Source organism: Lithobates pipiens, unplaced genomic scaffold (assembly GCF_037356315.1).
Source record: "Lithobates pipiens isolate NorthernLeopardFrog02 unplaced genomic scaffold, aLitPip1_a1.2 Scaffold_23, whole genome shotgun sequence".
NCBI lineage: Eukaryota > Metazoa > Chordata > Amphibia > Anura > Ranidae > Lithobates > Lithobates pipiens.
Window position 1 is genome coordinate 299,641,626 of NW_027507785.1, and position 16,517 is coordinate 299,658,142.

The following is a 16,517-nucleotide window of genomic DNA, read 5'->3' on the forward strand; positions in this document are numbered from 1 at the left end:
GTGAATGGATCTGGTGAGTGGGGATCCTTGAGGGGGAACAAGCACGAAAGTCACCAATAAAGCGCAGGCACTCTCACGAAAGTCACCTTTCCTGTATTCTGAAGAGGCACAATTGCACATTGATATATCTGATAGAAGATTCACTGTGGACTGAAATATTTTTATTTTTATTTTTATGATATTTTTATGATATATATATTGTTTTGTTTTCATTGACTTTTTCACATCTTTATAAGCTTTTGGATCGGTGTATATATTATTGGATGTAATCGTATTTCTCACATTTTTTTTTTTTATTTTTTATTTTTTGTATTGTATGAGGAAATCTCTTTTTTCTTTCACATCAATTAATGTAGGGGGATTTAGTGAATTTATTAATTAGCACAAGTGATTTGTATGAAAATTGCAGGCAGGTTTTCTTCCCTATTTTAGGGAGGGGCCTTTGTACTGCGAGTCAGTTGGAAGTTTTTTTGTTTTTTTGGGGTTTTTTGTTTTTTGTTTTTTGACTTTGGTCTTAGGCTTCTTGGTTTTGGCATTAGAGGTTTGATTAGTCATATAATGTAATTAATCACTTTTTATATATGTTTTTGATTTGAATGTCCTGGCTATTAATGAAATTATATGTAAAATAACACAAAAAATAAGTGGCACTAGTTCACCTAGTAGAGGTGATATAAAGTGGTGTGGAACCACCTTTGTGGAGTTTTAGGTGTCGGACAAATGGGATGTAGCTGAGATATAACACTGAATACGGGCTTAATTCACATAATCCTTGGGGACAGGTCAAAGTGATTGATATAAAGGCTTTGAGAAATTAAACAGTTTTGTTGAAAATAATTAGTTGGAGGTAGCGCCAATAACCTATAATCAAGAACCATTCCATTAACGCAGGTTGTTTAATGCAGCCTGTGTACATTAGGGAGGCAGCAACCTCATAAAGCGAAGAGAACTTCCATTAAACTTTCTAAACTAATAGGGTTAAAATCAGATAAAAGAATTTAAACCAATAAAAAATTACATAGAGTACAAGGCTCCAGGTATAGACTAATACTTATACATATTCCTGCTGATCAGGACCCATTCCATAAGCGCGGTTTTACTTGTATATTTAAATTATGATATATGTTTCTTCCTGCTTGACTCACAAAACAGCACAAGAACCTTTGTTATGTCATGATATGCTAAGAATTTTTTTTTTTAATGGCTGTCTGAATTGTAATCTTACCAGGTTGGTTCAAGAAATAGCTCATCATTAAATGAAAGTTCCTTTCATTCTGGCAATACGTCACAATTTTTAAATGTGTCTGAATCCTCAAGGAGGGCCAATGCAAGCACAGCTAACCAAGAAAAGCAAAGCCTCCAAAATGGAACAAAGAATACAGAACACCAACACAAATCTCACCAACATTCAGAGCAAGAAACACAACATCAAATATTTCCGCCTCATCCAGGAAAGCACAAGGGTCGGGACAAGAAAAAAGAAATGGAAATCCATTGCAAATGCTGGCCAGAAAACACAGGCCACCACAATCCTTCTCCTCAGAGATTGGAAGAGGAGCACCATCAGAAAAAACAACATACAACCAAAGTCCATTACAGTGAGGAGCAACAAGCGACGTCTCACGAGGAAAGTTGGGAAAATGGCCATCATCAACATAAACACGGTAAAGGTGACAGAGACAGACAACGCAAAAGAGAACATGAAGGAGGAAATGAAGGGGAGCATCAAAAGCAAAAACATGAACATGGAGAAGAAAAAGAACACCACGCAGGCCATCATGAAGGAGCACAAGAGCACCAAGAGAATGACCAACATACAAAGGGAGGACCTGACAGTCAGAAAAAAGGCAACCACAGCAAACATGAGACACAACACAAGGATCAATATGAAAGTGGGGAAAATGGTCATCAACATAAACACCGTAAAGGTGACAGAGACAGACAACACAAAGGAGAACATGAAAGTGGAAATCAAGGGGAACATAAAATCCACAAACATGAACAAGGAGAAGAAAAAGAACACCACACAGGGCATCATAAAGGCGCACAACAGCACCAAGATAAATACCAACATACAAAACAAGGACCTGATAGTAAGCAAAAAGGCCACCAGAGCAAATGCCAAGATGAGCCACCTCACAAGGATCAATATGAAAGTGGGGAAAATGGTCATCAACATAAACACCGTAAAGGTGACAGAGACAGACAACACAAAGGAGAACATGAAAGTGGAAATCAAGGGGAACATAAAATCCACAAACATGAACAAGGAGAAGAAAAAGAACACCACACAGGGCATCATAAAGGCGCACAACAGCACCAAGATAAATACCAACATACAAAACAAGGACCTGATAGTAAGCAAAAAGGCCACCAGAGCAAATACCAAGATGAGCCACCTCACAAGGATCAATATGAAAGTGGGGAAAATGACCACTATCATCAAGACCAACACACAAAGGGGGAACTAGATAGTCAACACGAAGTCCCCCACAGCAAGTGGCAACATGAGACAAATCACAAGGGTGAACACGAAAGATGGGAAAATGGCAATCAACATAAACACCATGAAGATGAAAGAGACAGACAACACAAAAGAGAACATGAAGGCGGAAATCAAGGGGAGCATCAAAAGCAAAAACATAAACAAGGAGAAGCAAAAGAACACCACACAGGGCATCATGGAGGAGCACAAGAGCCCCAAGATAAAGACCAACGTACAAAGGGAGGACTTGACAGTCAGAAAAAAGGCCAAGACAGCAAACATGAGACACATGACAAGGAACAATATGAAAGACGGGAAAATGGTCATCATCATAAAGACCAACATACAAAGGGGGAAGCAGATAGTCAGGACAAAGCCCCCCATGAAACACATCAAAAGGGTGAACATGAAAGACCAGAAAATGGCAATCAACAAAAACCCCATCAAGGAGAAGCAGACAGACGACACCAGGGTGAACATGAAAAAGGAAACCAACAACATAAACAAGGAGAAGCAAAGGAACATCAAAAGGGTCAAGATGAAGGAATACAAGAGCAACATCATAAAGACCAACACAATGGTCCTCAGAAGGAAACACAAATTCCTAACTCAAAAGAACCAAAAAGGAACTGTACATGTTGGCAGAAACCTAAAGAGAGTGTCACCCATCATAAAGAAGAACAAAAAGACCGCCATCACAGAAAAAAATGCCACCACTCACAAGGGAAGGGCAGTAATAAGAAGACATGCAAATTTTTAAGTAGTGAAAGCAGTAGAAGTAGTCAGGACAGCAGCCTTAGTGAAGGCAAACATGAGCGAAAATCAACAAAGTGGCACAAAATACAACAGCAAAATAGTGACAGAAATGGCTTCAGTCTCGGAAAGCAGAGTGGAAAATCCACAAAGGGTCCCAGAAGATACAGGAAAGGTAGTAAGAAGTGGAACAATGTTAGTCACCAGAAACAACGCAAGGAAAGCAAGAACAATAGAAAAGAGTTCAGAAGACATCACAAAGATAGCAGTAGTACATATCCAAACACTGGACCAATATCACAACAGGAAATCTATTCAATTTCACAGATTTCATCAAATTTCTTGGTAAATTATACTTTCCCTTTTACTTCCTTCTCTTTCTTCTTTTTCCTCCAAGGACTATTTATATAAATTTAACATTATTTTTTTCACATTTTCAGGAACTCTTTGAAGTAGAAAGTATCAATAGTAAGTTTGAGTCAACATCTACTCTTACGGTATGTAACATTTGTTCCCCAGTTACCACTGTGTTATGTTTTTATGACCTATGACATATGCCTAGCGCATACAAATTTGACATGTTCGAATCCTAGCCAGTGTTGTACATGGATTGAATGTAGACAATTTGAATGGAAATTAAAAATTTAAGTTATAACATGTTTTTTTCCATTGTTTTGCATCCAAAAATTTATAACCTTAACTATATTAGAAATAAAAACCAAATTGTATAGAGTGCTACCCTAAAAAAGATAATAAAATAAAAAATATTCCTTCTTATGGACTGGTCAGTGTAATATATATCCCATTTCTTATAACAGTAGATATAGTTCACAAATACATTAACATGATATCCATATATAAAGTTCTTTGTGTATATCTTCTGATGTGTAAACTGAATTATTCCATCATGCCCAAAGTACCGTAAACTTCAAATAAAGTGTAAAGGTCCCCTCAGTGTGCCCACTCACTCGCCAGCTTCTATGGACTCCCATTGTTAGGAGTCATGAACATCTGTTAGATATCCTGGGCTTGCTGGTCTGTGTTGTGCTTCTCCTTAGATCTGCTCCTCTGTGGCAGGCAATAAGGTACTCATGCACAGCTTCTATGAACTCCCACTGATAGGAGTCATGAACGCCTGTTATGTATCCTGGGCTTGCTGGTCTTTGTTGTACCTCTCCTCGGATCTGCTCCTCAGTATCAGGACCTTAAGGTACTAATGTGCAAAATATAGGGGGAAATGGCAAGAGAGATCCACATAGCGTAATTCCGTTTATTTGTAAAAGGTCAGGTTTAAAACATGAACACTCACATTTACAAAGAAATATCTAAGCATCAAACAAACCAAAACCAGTGCACTGGGAGTCCATAGAAGCTGGTGAGGGAGAGGGGACACTGGGAAGGGAAGCAAGAGAAAGAGAAGGACGTGCCAATCTAAGTACAGTATTCCAAGAGTTTTAATACAAAAGTAAGATTAAGAACACTTACAGGGGAAATGATTAAAATGGGCTCATCTGTAAATAGATCTCCAGGGCATGGTACTTACCATCAATAGGAGTATCAAGATGGGGAAGATGTGTGGCCTTCCTGCGTCTGTGGGGATGTGGCCGTCACTTTCCAGGTTGTGTGGATGGATAGATGTTTACTGTCCTCAGCATCCTGTGGCTACCAGGAAACCGGAAGTGCAATCAGCGTCCAACGTGGACCGGAAAAACGGAAATGACGTCACCGGAACGAGATACGGCAAATGCTGTGGATAGAATAGGCTATGCACTCGGAGCCTTCAGCTCCTTCTACAGACCTCGTGTGGCTAAGACATGTTGGACATATAAATAGTCTATGAGAGATGATGCTGATCGTTCGACTATAATGACCAGTAATACCAATGAGAACATCAAAAATAAAAACAAACAAAGCTTAAAAAGCTTAAAACACAGTATGGTGACATGATGATAAAAGATAAAATCATACTAATAATAATGCCAATAAACAAATGTTTAAAAATAGCATAAACATAGTTAATGAATAAACATAAAAATGAGGAGACCGTGTCCGAAAAAACTTTAAGCACATTTAAGGCGGATATTTCCTTTCACCAATATACAGAGCCTTCACAACTCTGAGGTCAGCAGCCATAAGTGATCCCTGAACTTTCCCAGTATACCACCAATTCATCACAGCCCTGTGATCACAATAGACTGCCTCCCATTCCATACCATTGTACTGCTTATAAGAGACCATGGGATTGATTTACCAAAGGCAAATCCACTCTGCACTACAAGTGCTCTGCAAGTGCACTTGAAAGTGCAATCGCTGTAGATCTGAGGGGAATATGTGAAATGAGGGGAAGCTCTGCTGATTTTATCATCCAATCATGTGCAAGCTAAAATGCTGTTTTTTATTTTTCTTGCATGTCCCCCTCAGATCTACAGCGACTGCACTTGAAAGTGTACTTATAGTGCAAAGGGGATTTTCCATTTGTAAATAACCCCCGATTGTAAAGTAAGCTGGCTGGATTTTGTTTTTGGACATTACCCCTATGTGCCAGTTGTTTTCTCCTTGACACTGAAGGGAAGAACCTTTGCACTTTATTTGAAGTTTACAGCACTTTGGCACTTTTGGCACGATCGATTAATTCAGTTTACACATCAGAAGTTATATGCAATGGACTTTATATATGGCTATCATGTTAATGTATTTGAGAACTATATCTATTATTATTAGAAATGTGTTATATATTACACTGACCAGAGACCACATCTCCATTCCAAACTCCCTGAAGCCAAACGCCTAAAGCCCAAAAAGGTTTTGAAGGCTCGAATTGGGCGGGTTGGTGCATGTTTGAAGTTTTTTCCCCCATATAAATGCATTGAAACGTGTGATTTGTGCGCTTTTGACAGTTTTGCACATTGTGTTGCATGTTTTTGGTGGCTGTTGACCTATGGCTCATTCCTGCTGTCAGCAGCAGAGATAAGTCATTGGTTGTTAAGGCACCAGCATTCACCTGCTGTCTGCGGTGATTCCAAAACACAAAAAGAGTTGACATTGAAAAAAAAAACAGAGGTTGGGTCCCCTTCCCCAATCCATACTAAAACCTTTGGGTCTGGTATAAATTTTGAAGGGGACCATACACCAATAAAACAAAAAAAAATCCATATCAGACCCTTATGCAAGCATGCTGCTTAGCAGACCAGGAAAGTGGGGATGAGCGGGGCTTTTTTTCAATGCCAGGTCTTTTGTTTATATTCTGCTGACAGGAGGGATGACCCGTTGTTAGGACGCTGGTGGATACCAGCTCCTTAACAACCGATGACTCATCCCTGCTGCTGACAACAGCAATGAGTCACTGGTTGTTAGGATGCAGGCGTGTGCCAGCTTCTTAACAACCGATGACTCATTCCTGCTGCTGAAAGCAGGGATGAGTCACTGGTTAAGAAACTGGTGAGCGCTGGCTCTTTAAAATGTCAAAGCTCAAAAACATTGTAAAAATGCTGTACAAAAATGGAACATGAGTAGATTTTCCTGACAAAGCTTTCAGCTTTCACCTATGACCATATGCAAAAGGGCCAGGAACCTGTAAGCCCCTAGATCCTTTAACACCAACCCCAAAAAATGTACTTACTGGTAGCTCATCCTGGGAGCTGAACCAGGGATGTTCTTTAGGAGGAGTACCAGAGCAAACCCATAACAAGTTGGTAAGATTACATTCCCTAGGTGGCCCTTGTCTTGGTGTCTCCCTTGTCAGGGAAGGATTTGGAATCCCTCAGGGAAGATCTGGAATTAAACATTAGTCACATGGACCTTTGGACTAACCTGGTTAAGGTTAAATGGTTTGCAGTGTTAATTCCGTTGACTAAAATATTTTCGTCTACTAAATTAATACTATTTTAGTCGACTAAAATGCGACTAAAACTAAAACAATTCAGATGAATAAAATACAACTAAAACGGCATTGCATGTTCATTTTAGTCAAAAGACTATGACTAAAACTAAATTGAAATTTGATGTCAAAATTAACACTGCACTACCACATAAGAATAGGTAGAGGGATCTACTAAGCTGCTGAAAGAAAAAAAAATAGGAAAAAGGCTTTTCTTTTTTTTAATTAATATTTAATGCTATATAATTGCCATTGCACATATTCAGGTAAAATGTGCATTGGCATTACAGCCAATAGAGGTTACAGTTTTTTGGGTTTTGTCCAACCCTTTTTTTATTTAAATATTTAAAAACATTACATCCATCACAAAAAAATACATCCATAAAAATTGCATGTTTACCTAGCACATTACATTTTACATTCAACATTCCTGAAGTATAAAAAATGCCATACCTAATTAGGTCTATATTTCTTGCTCTGAATTTCCCCACTCCCGACATCCAACTTTTCTAATTTATACAATTTATACTATCTCTATTTCTATTCTAATTTCTACAGAAAGGGGGGGGGGGGGGGGTCAGAGAGAGAGAGGCAGAGGCGAAAATAAATAAAATAAAATAAAATAAAATAAAATAAATAAATAAATTATAAGCAATAAATAAGTAGGGGGGAGGGGGAGTTTTTTGTTTTTCTTTATATATTTTCAAATTGTACTTCTGCTTGTCATTTTTGTTTGTTTATCAAATTTGGTTTTATTTATAAAGACGCTATATACGACAACGGCTCAATCTATGTCTGTAGTGCGTGTTCAAACCTTAATACCATAAATATAAACATTTTATTAGATTTTTATTAAGGGAGTATATAATGTTTGGAAATTCTAAAGATATAATTCTAAAGATATAATGTATTAAAATGTAACTATTTTAAACCCATTAGATTTTAGTAGACTAAAATGAACTGGAGATTTTAGTCGACTAAAATATGACTTAAACTGAAATGACATTTTAGCCAAAAGACTATAACTAAAACTAGATCGAAATTTGATGTCAAAATTTGGTTTGAAAATATATAAACGAATGCACTTATAATAAAACTATTTTATATATTCTTTTACAGCATGGAAGAATCACAAAAAGCAGCAGTAGCGGCAGCTATTATAATCCATCATCCTATAAGGTCAGGAACAACGTACAATAGCCAAATGTTTTTCCATTTACCTTTCCATCAATATACTATTTTCCAGTTCCTTTAACCCCAGTTAGTTTTGCATTCAATATCTGCCCTTTTTTTCTGCTCATATGGGGTAATTTACTGCTAGGATCTTAAAATGAAACATACAAAAGACGTTTTTTTCCCGCTGAGTTTATAATATGATCGTCACCACAAAAAAAAAGTTCACCTCGTTTTACCTACGTTACAGCTTTCTCCTTTTCATTCTATACAAGTCAAGATAGCGCTATTGCTGGCAAAGTGATAGAACAACTGTGGAGTTTTCATTCCGTTTTTAGCCCCACCAGGGCAAAATTTGTATTAGTGGCCCTAAGACGGCATTGAATGTGTCTCTTTTGCATTTAGCAAACACACGTGGGCGAAGAAAATTTTGGCAGTGTCTCTTTACTGACGTTTATAAGTTTTATCTTCTCAAAGAAAAATCTCTCACTCTTCACAATCACACCTTATTCATGTCATCGGTTTTCGGCAGCCCTTATATTTGTGATCAACTATTTTCAAGGATGAAGCACATGAAGGGCAAAGCTAGAACCAAAATATCTGATGAGCACCTTGAGAATTCATTGAGAGTCGCTACTACATCCATCCAACCAGATATTGATGTGTTAGTTTAGAATGCATCTGGTAAGTATTCACTTCACTTTTTCCACATTTTGTTATGTTACAGCCTTATGCCAAAATGGATTAAATTCATTATTTTCCTCAAAATTCTACAAACAATACCTCATAATGACAACGTGAAAGAAGTTTGTTTGAAATGTATTAAAAATAAAAAATGAAAGAAATCTCATGTACATAAGTATTTACAGCCTTTGCTCAATACTTTGTTGAAGCACCTTTGGCACCAATTACAGCCTTGTCTTGTTGAGTATGATTCTACAATCTTGGCACACCTATTTTTGGTCAGTTTCTCCCATTCTTCTTTGCAGGACCTCTCAAGCTCCATCAGGTTGGATGGGGAGCGTCAGTGCACAGCCATTTTCAGATCTCTCCAAAGTGGTTCAATCGGGTTCAAGTCTGGGCTCTGGCTGGGCCACTCAAGGACATTCACAGTTATCCCGTAGCCACTCCTTTGTTATCTTGACTGTGTCCTTAGGGTCATTGTCCTGTTGGAAGATAAACCTTTGCCTCAGTCTGAGGTCCAGAGTGCTCTGAAGCAGGTTTTCATCAAGAATGTCTCTGTACATTGCTGCATTCATCTTTCCCTCAATACTGACTAGTGCTTCACTGTAGGGATGGTATTGGCCAAGTGATGAACGGTGCCTGATTTCCTCCAGACATGATGCTTGCCATTCAGGTCAAAGAGTTCAATCTTTGTTTCATCAGACCAGAGAAATTTGTTTCTCATGGTCTGAGAGTCCTTCGGGTGCCTTTTGGCAAACTCCAGGCAGGCTGTCATGTGCCTTTTACTGAGGAGTGGCTTCCATCTGGCCACTCTACCATACAGGACTGATTGGTAGAGTGATGCAGCGATGATTGTTCTTCTTGAAGGTTCTTCTCTCTCCACAGAGAAATGCTGGAGCTCTGTTAGAGTGACCATCGGTCACCTCCCTGACTAAGGCCCTTCTCCCCCGAATGCTTAGTTTTTCCAGGAGGCCCGCTCTAGGAAGAGTCCTGGTGGTTCCAAACTTCTTCCATTTTCCATGATGGAGGCCACTGTCCTCATTTTCTGTACCCTTCCCCAGATCTGTGCTTCAATACAATCATGTCTCTGAGGTCTACAGACAATTCCTTGGACTTCATGGTTTGGTTTGTGCTCTGACATGCACTGTTAACTGTGGGACCTTATATAGACAGGTGTGTGCATTTCGAAATCATGTCCAATCAACTGAATTTACCACAGGTGGACTCCAATTAAGTTGTAGAAACATTTTAAGGATCATCAGTGTAAACAGGATACGCCTGAGCTCAATTTTGAGTGTCATTGCAAAGGCCGTGAATACTTAGGCCGCGTACACATGGGCGGATTGTCTGCCCAACTTAGTCCGCTGAACCGTGTTTCAGCGGACAATCCGCTCGTGTGTGGGCTTCAGCGGACTTTTTCAGCGGACTGTCTGACGAACAAAGTCTTACGGAATTTCCGTAATTTTGTCCGTTCAAACTTGGTTTTGTCCGTCCAAACTTGGTTTCAGCGGACAGTCCGCTCGTGTGTAGGCAAGTTGGACGGACTAAGTATGGCGCATGCTCAGAAAGGATTTACACGCCCGAAGGTTGCATTGCAGTGTATAGGACGTCGTTTTTCTAGTCCCGTCGTACGTGCTGTACACGTCATCGTGCACGCTTTCAGCGGACTGTCTGTTCATCGTGTGTGGTCAAGTCCGTTCATTCAAATTTTGGACGGACTGTCTGTCGGATTGTCTGACAAACTTAGTTGGGCAGACAATCCGCCCGTGTGTATGCGGCCTTATGTACATGGGATTTTTTTGTTTTCTATTTTTAATAAATTTGCAAAAATTTCAAACATACTTCTTTCACGTTGTCATTATGGGGTATTGTTTGTAGAATCATGAGCAAAATAATGAATTTAATCTATTTTGGAATAAGGCTGTAACATAACAAAATGTGGAAAAAGTGAAGCAATATGAATACTTTCCGGATGCACTGTATCAAAAACAGTGTCATATATCGCACTCGTTTTAAATTACCATTTTTTTAATCCAATAAGAAAAATATTACAAATAAAAATGTTTTATTACTCAGGCACATTATCTGTATTGTATCGGTGACCGTTAATTGGGATCTGCCCAACTTTTTCTGCTCATCATCTATCCGTATTGTTAGTTTATTCTATGACAATCCTTCTTCTTCCAATGTGGCCCAAAGATCAAAATGTTGAATTTGATCATTGAAAATTTGGACATCCCAGTATTAGGACCTTAGGTCTGGTATGGATTTTGAGGGGAAACCCCACGGCAAAGGTAAAATAGTGTAGGGCCCCCCTCAAGATCAATACCAGACTCAAAGGGCCTGATTTGTATCTGGGGGGACAACATGCCATTTTTTTTTTCTTTTAGAAATTTGGCATGAGGTTTCCTACATACTAGAAACAAGGAATTGTTTTGATTGGTCAAGGGACAGGTCTCAATCATCTTAAATTTGGATTCTGTAAATTTACAAAAATCAAGATCATTCAGATTAATAGGTACAGGCAATAAATAATTGAAATACAATGTGGAAATGAATATATTATTTTATATTTTGAGATACACTTTAATTCAATAAAAAAAACTGTAGGGGGAAAAGGGGTGTCGGGGATGTGAAGTCAGAAGGGTCTTTTCAGCAAAAAACATGAAATTATCTCTGCTTTCTTGGTCTGCAGAATTGATAAGTAGTTAATAAAAGCTGACCAGCAGCGGACAGTCCATAAGAGGGGCAGGGGCTCCGCCCCCCTAATTTCCATGCAGGGTGCCAAGATTTATAGGTTTCTATAAATTCTTTTTTTTGGAAGCACGTGATTAGAGCCTGAAGCTCTAATTAGCTTCAAAAAGGTTAGGCTTGGGGCGCAGAGCATTGCATCTCCAAACCCACCCACTTGTGACATTAGCAAATCAATATTCGCTATTGTCTTCCTGCTTCTCCTTCCGGCCAATTAGGACAGGAGGCGGATCTTAAAGCGGGGTTCCACCCTAAAGTGGAACTAAAGTGGAACGGGAGTCTATGCCTCTTCTGGTCCCTGCGCGCTGTCTGCTGGGACACACACGGGTCCCAGAGACAGCGCGGACAATTCCTATTGCGCTGCGCAGTAAGGAATTGGGAAGTGAAGCCGCAGCGCTTCACTTCCTGATTCCCTCACCTAGAATGGTGACGGCAGAAGCCGACAGCCGAGCGATGGATCGGCCTCAGGCTGCCGGCATCGCTGGACCCCGGGACAGGTGAGTGTCCATTTATTAAAAGTCAGCAGCTGCAGTATTTGTAGCTGCTGGCTTTTAATATTTTTTTCCACAGTGCAATCCCGCTTTAAGACCGGATTAGTCGGGAGGGGAAGCCACAACTGTGGATGGGGTGAGTGCCAACCTGGTGGGGGGTTTGTTTGCCGCTTCCCCTCCCCCCTCCCTCAATAAAGATTGAGCACCAGCTGCCACTAAGACATACTGTAGGTAGGTGCTGAGGGATTTTTTCATTTTATTCTCACAGATCATAATTTAAATTAACATATTCCCATGGAAAAATTGGCATTACAAATGTTTAGTGACGAAGGAGAAGGCAGGCCAAATTTAAAGGCAATTCCACACAAAATTTAATTTGTGGCTGCTAGTAGGGTACAGGCATACCCCACTTTTAAGTACACAATGGGGTTTATTTACTTCTGCATAGAAACCAATGAGCCTCTAACCTCAGCTTGTTCAATTAAGCTTTGCTAATAAAACCTGGAAGCTCATTGGTTTCTATGCAGAAGTGAGCCGGATTTTGCACTTTCCAGCTTTAGTAAATAAACCTCATTGTGTACTTAAAAGTGGTGTATGCCTGTAAATTACTTTCACAGATCCTAACCCATCTCAAATAAAAGTTCAGTCTCAGCTATAAGTTTACCAAAATGCTAAGGCCGCGTACACACGGGCGGACTGTTCGCCCAACTTTGTCCGCTGAACAGTGTTTCAGCGGACAGTCCGCTCGTGTGTGGGCTTCAGCGGACAGTTTCAGCGGACAGTCTGACGAACAAAGTTTTTCGGAATTTCCGTAAGACAGTCCGCTGAAACTTGGTTTCAGCGGACAGTCCGCTCGTGTGTAGGCTTGTTCGACAAACTAAGTTCAGAAAGGATTTACACGGCGAAGGTTGCATTGCAGTGTATTGGACGTCGTATTTCTCGTCCCGTCGTACGTGCCGTTCACGTCATCGCGCACGCTTTCAGCGGACTGTTCGTTCATCGTGTGTGGTCAAGTCCGTTCATGCAAATTTTGAGCGGACTGTTTGTCGGATTGTTTGACGAACAAGGTTGGGCGAACAGTCCGCCCGTGTGTACGCGGCCTTAGACAAATTGGCAATCTGGTACCAACACAAAACTCCAACTTGGGAAGCAAAGTCTTAGCCCCCCTACACACGGTCGGACATTCCGACCCCAAAACCCTTCAGATTTTTTCCGATGGATTTTGTCCGAAACTGGTGTTGCATACACACGGTCGGACAAAGTTGTCGGAAAATCCGATGGTTCGGAACGTGATGACGTTCATTCCTTACGACAGGACTACGTTCAGGCTAGTAGCCAATAGCTTTGGTCTAGGAATTTGATCTGAGCATGCGTGGCACTTGGTCCGATGAAAATGCTCTACACATGATCGGATTAGGTCCGTCCGGCCCAGTTGGTCGGGAAATATTTCCAACATGTTGGAAAATTGGGTCGGACGGAGATTCGGACGGAATCAGTCCGATGCATACCACACACAGTCGGATTATCCGACGACACGGTCCGATAAGACGCAATCTGACAGATTATCCGACCGTGTGTACAAGGGCTTAGGCTTTAGTAGACTTCAACAAGTCTTTAGGCTTTAGTAGACTTCAACAAGTCTTTAGGCTTTAGTAGACTTCAACAAGTCTTTAGGCTTTAGTAGACTACGTTCAGGCTAGTAGCCAATAGCTTTGGTCTAGGAATTTGATCTGAGCATGCGTGGCACTTTGTCCGATCGGAATTCTCTACAAATAGGACAAAGTCCCAACGGACCATGTTGTCGGAAAATGTTATAGCCCAGCTATAAAACTTTGTTGGTTGGATATTCTGGCGGAAACAGTCCAATGGAGCCCACACACGGTCGGATTATCCGATAATACGGTCCGATCGGACATTTTCCGTCAGAATGTCCGACCGTGTGTACAAGGGCTAAGAGCTGTGAAAAGAGGGGTCTGGCCAGCTCAGTGGATTGCTTTAAAAAAGGCCTGGATTCTTTCCTAAATGTACATAATATAACTGGATACTATCATTTATAGGTAACGTTGATCCAGGGAATATTCAATTACCTTTTGGGGGATCACAAGGGAATTTTTGTACCATGCTGGAGAAAATTGGATCATGTTTTATTGGGGTTTCTGCCTTCCTCTGGATCAACTGTGGGTATAGGCTTGTATATATAGGATTGTATATTTTTTTTTCTTTCCTTTTTTCAACCAGACTAACTATGTAACTAGGTAACTAGAGGTTATATGTAGTGATATATACTGTATCTGGGTTTCTTCCCAAATGACATATTTTCCCCAATTTTGTAACTTCTATCAGTATTCTGGACGATTCTCTCCGGACTTTGTTCTTTTCGTCAAAGCCTTCATGAGCGGCTCCCAGCACAAAGGATATCAAACCACGGCTCACCTCGAAAGGTCTCATGCGCAGGTGGAGATTGTTTCTTTGGACCAAAAGAGTTCCTGGAAAACATGTTTTGATGCTTCTGTCTCTGGATTCCACAAGGCATCTGTAAGATATTTAAATATACATATATCCTTTTTGTGAAAAAATATATATATACATATATCCTAAAATAAAAAGTATGCACCCCTTCTAAGGATTGATACATCAGCTTTCTGTGCCAGGAGCTGGTTTTCAATGCAGAGGACTTTGCCCTACCCTACGATTCTTCTCATACTAACCATCCCTGTAGTGCCAACAATAACACTATATTCCCTTGTAATCACAAACCTAACATTAACACTACTTGCAACTTCTACAACTAACCCTCCCTGCAACCACAAAACTAACCCTCACCATAACACTAACCTTCACTGCAACCCCAAACCTAACACTAACCCTCCCCATAATACTAACCCTCATTCTAACCCCAAACCTAACACTAACCCTCCCCATAATACTAACCCTCATTCTAACCCCAAACCTAATACTAACCCTCACTGCAACCCCAAACCTAACACTAACCCTCCCCATAATACTAACCCTCTCTTTAACCCCCAACCCAACACTAACCCTCTCCATAACACTAACCCTCACTGCAACCCCAATCCTAACACTAACCCTCTCCATAACACTAACCCTCACTGTAACCCCAAACCTAACACTAACCCTCCCCATAACACTAACCCTCATTGCAACCCCAAACCTAACACTAAACCTCACTGTAACCCCAAACCTAACACTAACCCTCTCCATAACACTAACCCTCACTGCAACCCCAAACCTAACACTAACCCTCTCCATAACACTAACCCTCACTGCAACCCCAAACCTAACACTAACCCTCTCCATAACACTAACCCTCACTGTAACCCCAAACCTAACACTAACCCTCCCCATAACACTAACCCTCACAGCAACCCCAAACCGAACACTAATCCTCTCCATAACACTAACCCTCACTGCAAACCCAAACTAACCCTCCCCATAACACTAATTTTGGCTACAGATAGATTATTTACTTTACTCAGTGGGTTGCACACAAAAAAAAGTGAACAGATTCCTCCATCCACAGAATCGAGGTGGGTGGAGGAATTCTCCGTGCTGAGGCATTGTATTCTTACAGTGGGACGCCTCTGCTGTCAGAATACACTAATCAGTGGCTGCAGCTGCTGATCAAAATAAAGAAAATGTTTCCAATAAGCCTGTTCAACAGAAGTAGTCAGTCATTAGATCTACGTCTGTTGTGTGGCAGCAGTCATGCCTTTTCCAGCATGATGGAACACCCTGCCATAAGGCAAAAGTGATAACTAAGTGGCTTGGGGAACAAAGCATCAAAATGTTGGGTCCATGGCCAGGAAACTCCCCAGACCTTCGTCCCATTGAGAACTTGTGGTCAATCCTCAAGAGGCGGGTGAACAAAAAAAAAACCTCACAAATTCTGACAAACTCCATGCATTGATTATGTAAGAATGGGCTGCCATCAGTCAGGATGTGGCCCAAATGTTGATTGACAGCACGCCAGGGAGAATTGCAGAGGTCTTGAAAAAGAAGTGTCAACACTGCAAATATTGACTCTTTACGTAAACTGAATGTAATTGTTAATAAAAGCCTTTGACATTTATGAAATGCTTGTAATTATACCTCAGTATACCATAGTAACATCTGACAAAAAGATCTGAAAAACACGGAAGCTGCAGACTTTGTAAAAATGAATGTTTGTGTCACTCTCTCAATTTTTTTTTGCCATGGCTGTACGCCACCTTCATGATTATTGATGTATGTTGTAAATGGGGTGTTATTAACAGCCAACGTCACAATTTTGAAATGGGAAGCA

The 16,517-nt window shown here is 40.4% G+C and overlaps 1 protein-coding gene across 1 annotated transcript in view; it reads left to right on the forward strand.

Annotated features, from left to right (window-relative positions):
* The window catches only part of LOC143926554 (vitellogenin-1-like), a 269,217-nt gene that overhangs the window by 196,149 nt on the left and 56,551 nt on the right, over positions 1 to 16,517 (forward strand). Inside the window, exons 23-26 of the mRNA XM_077450393.1 lie at positions 1,229 to 3,583; positions 3,679 to 3,735; positions 8,235 to 8,294; positions 14,558 to 14,749. Coding sequence (XP_077306519.1) covers positions 1,229 to 3,583; positions 3,679 to 3,735; positions 8,235 to 8,294; positions 14,558 to 14,749 — 2,664 coding nt within the window. The remainder of the gene's footprint in view (positions 1 to 1,228; positions 3,584 to 3,678; positions 3,736 to 8,234; positions 8,295 to 14,557; positions 14,750 to 16,517) is intronic.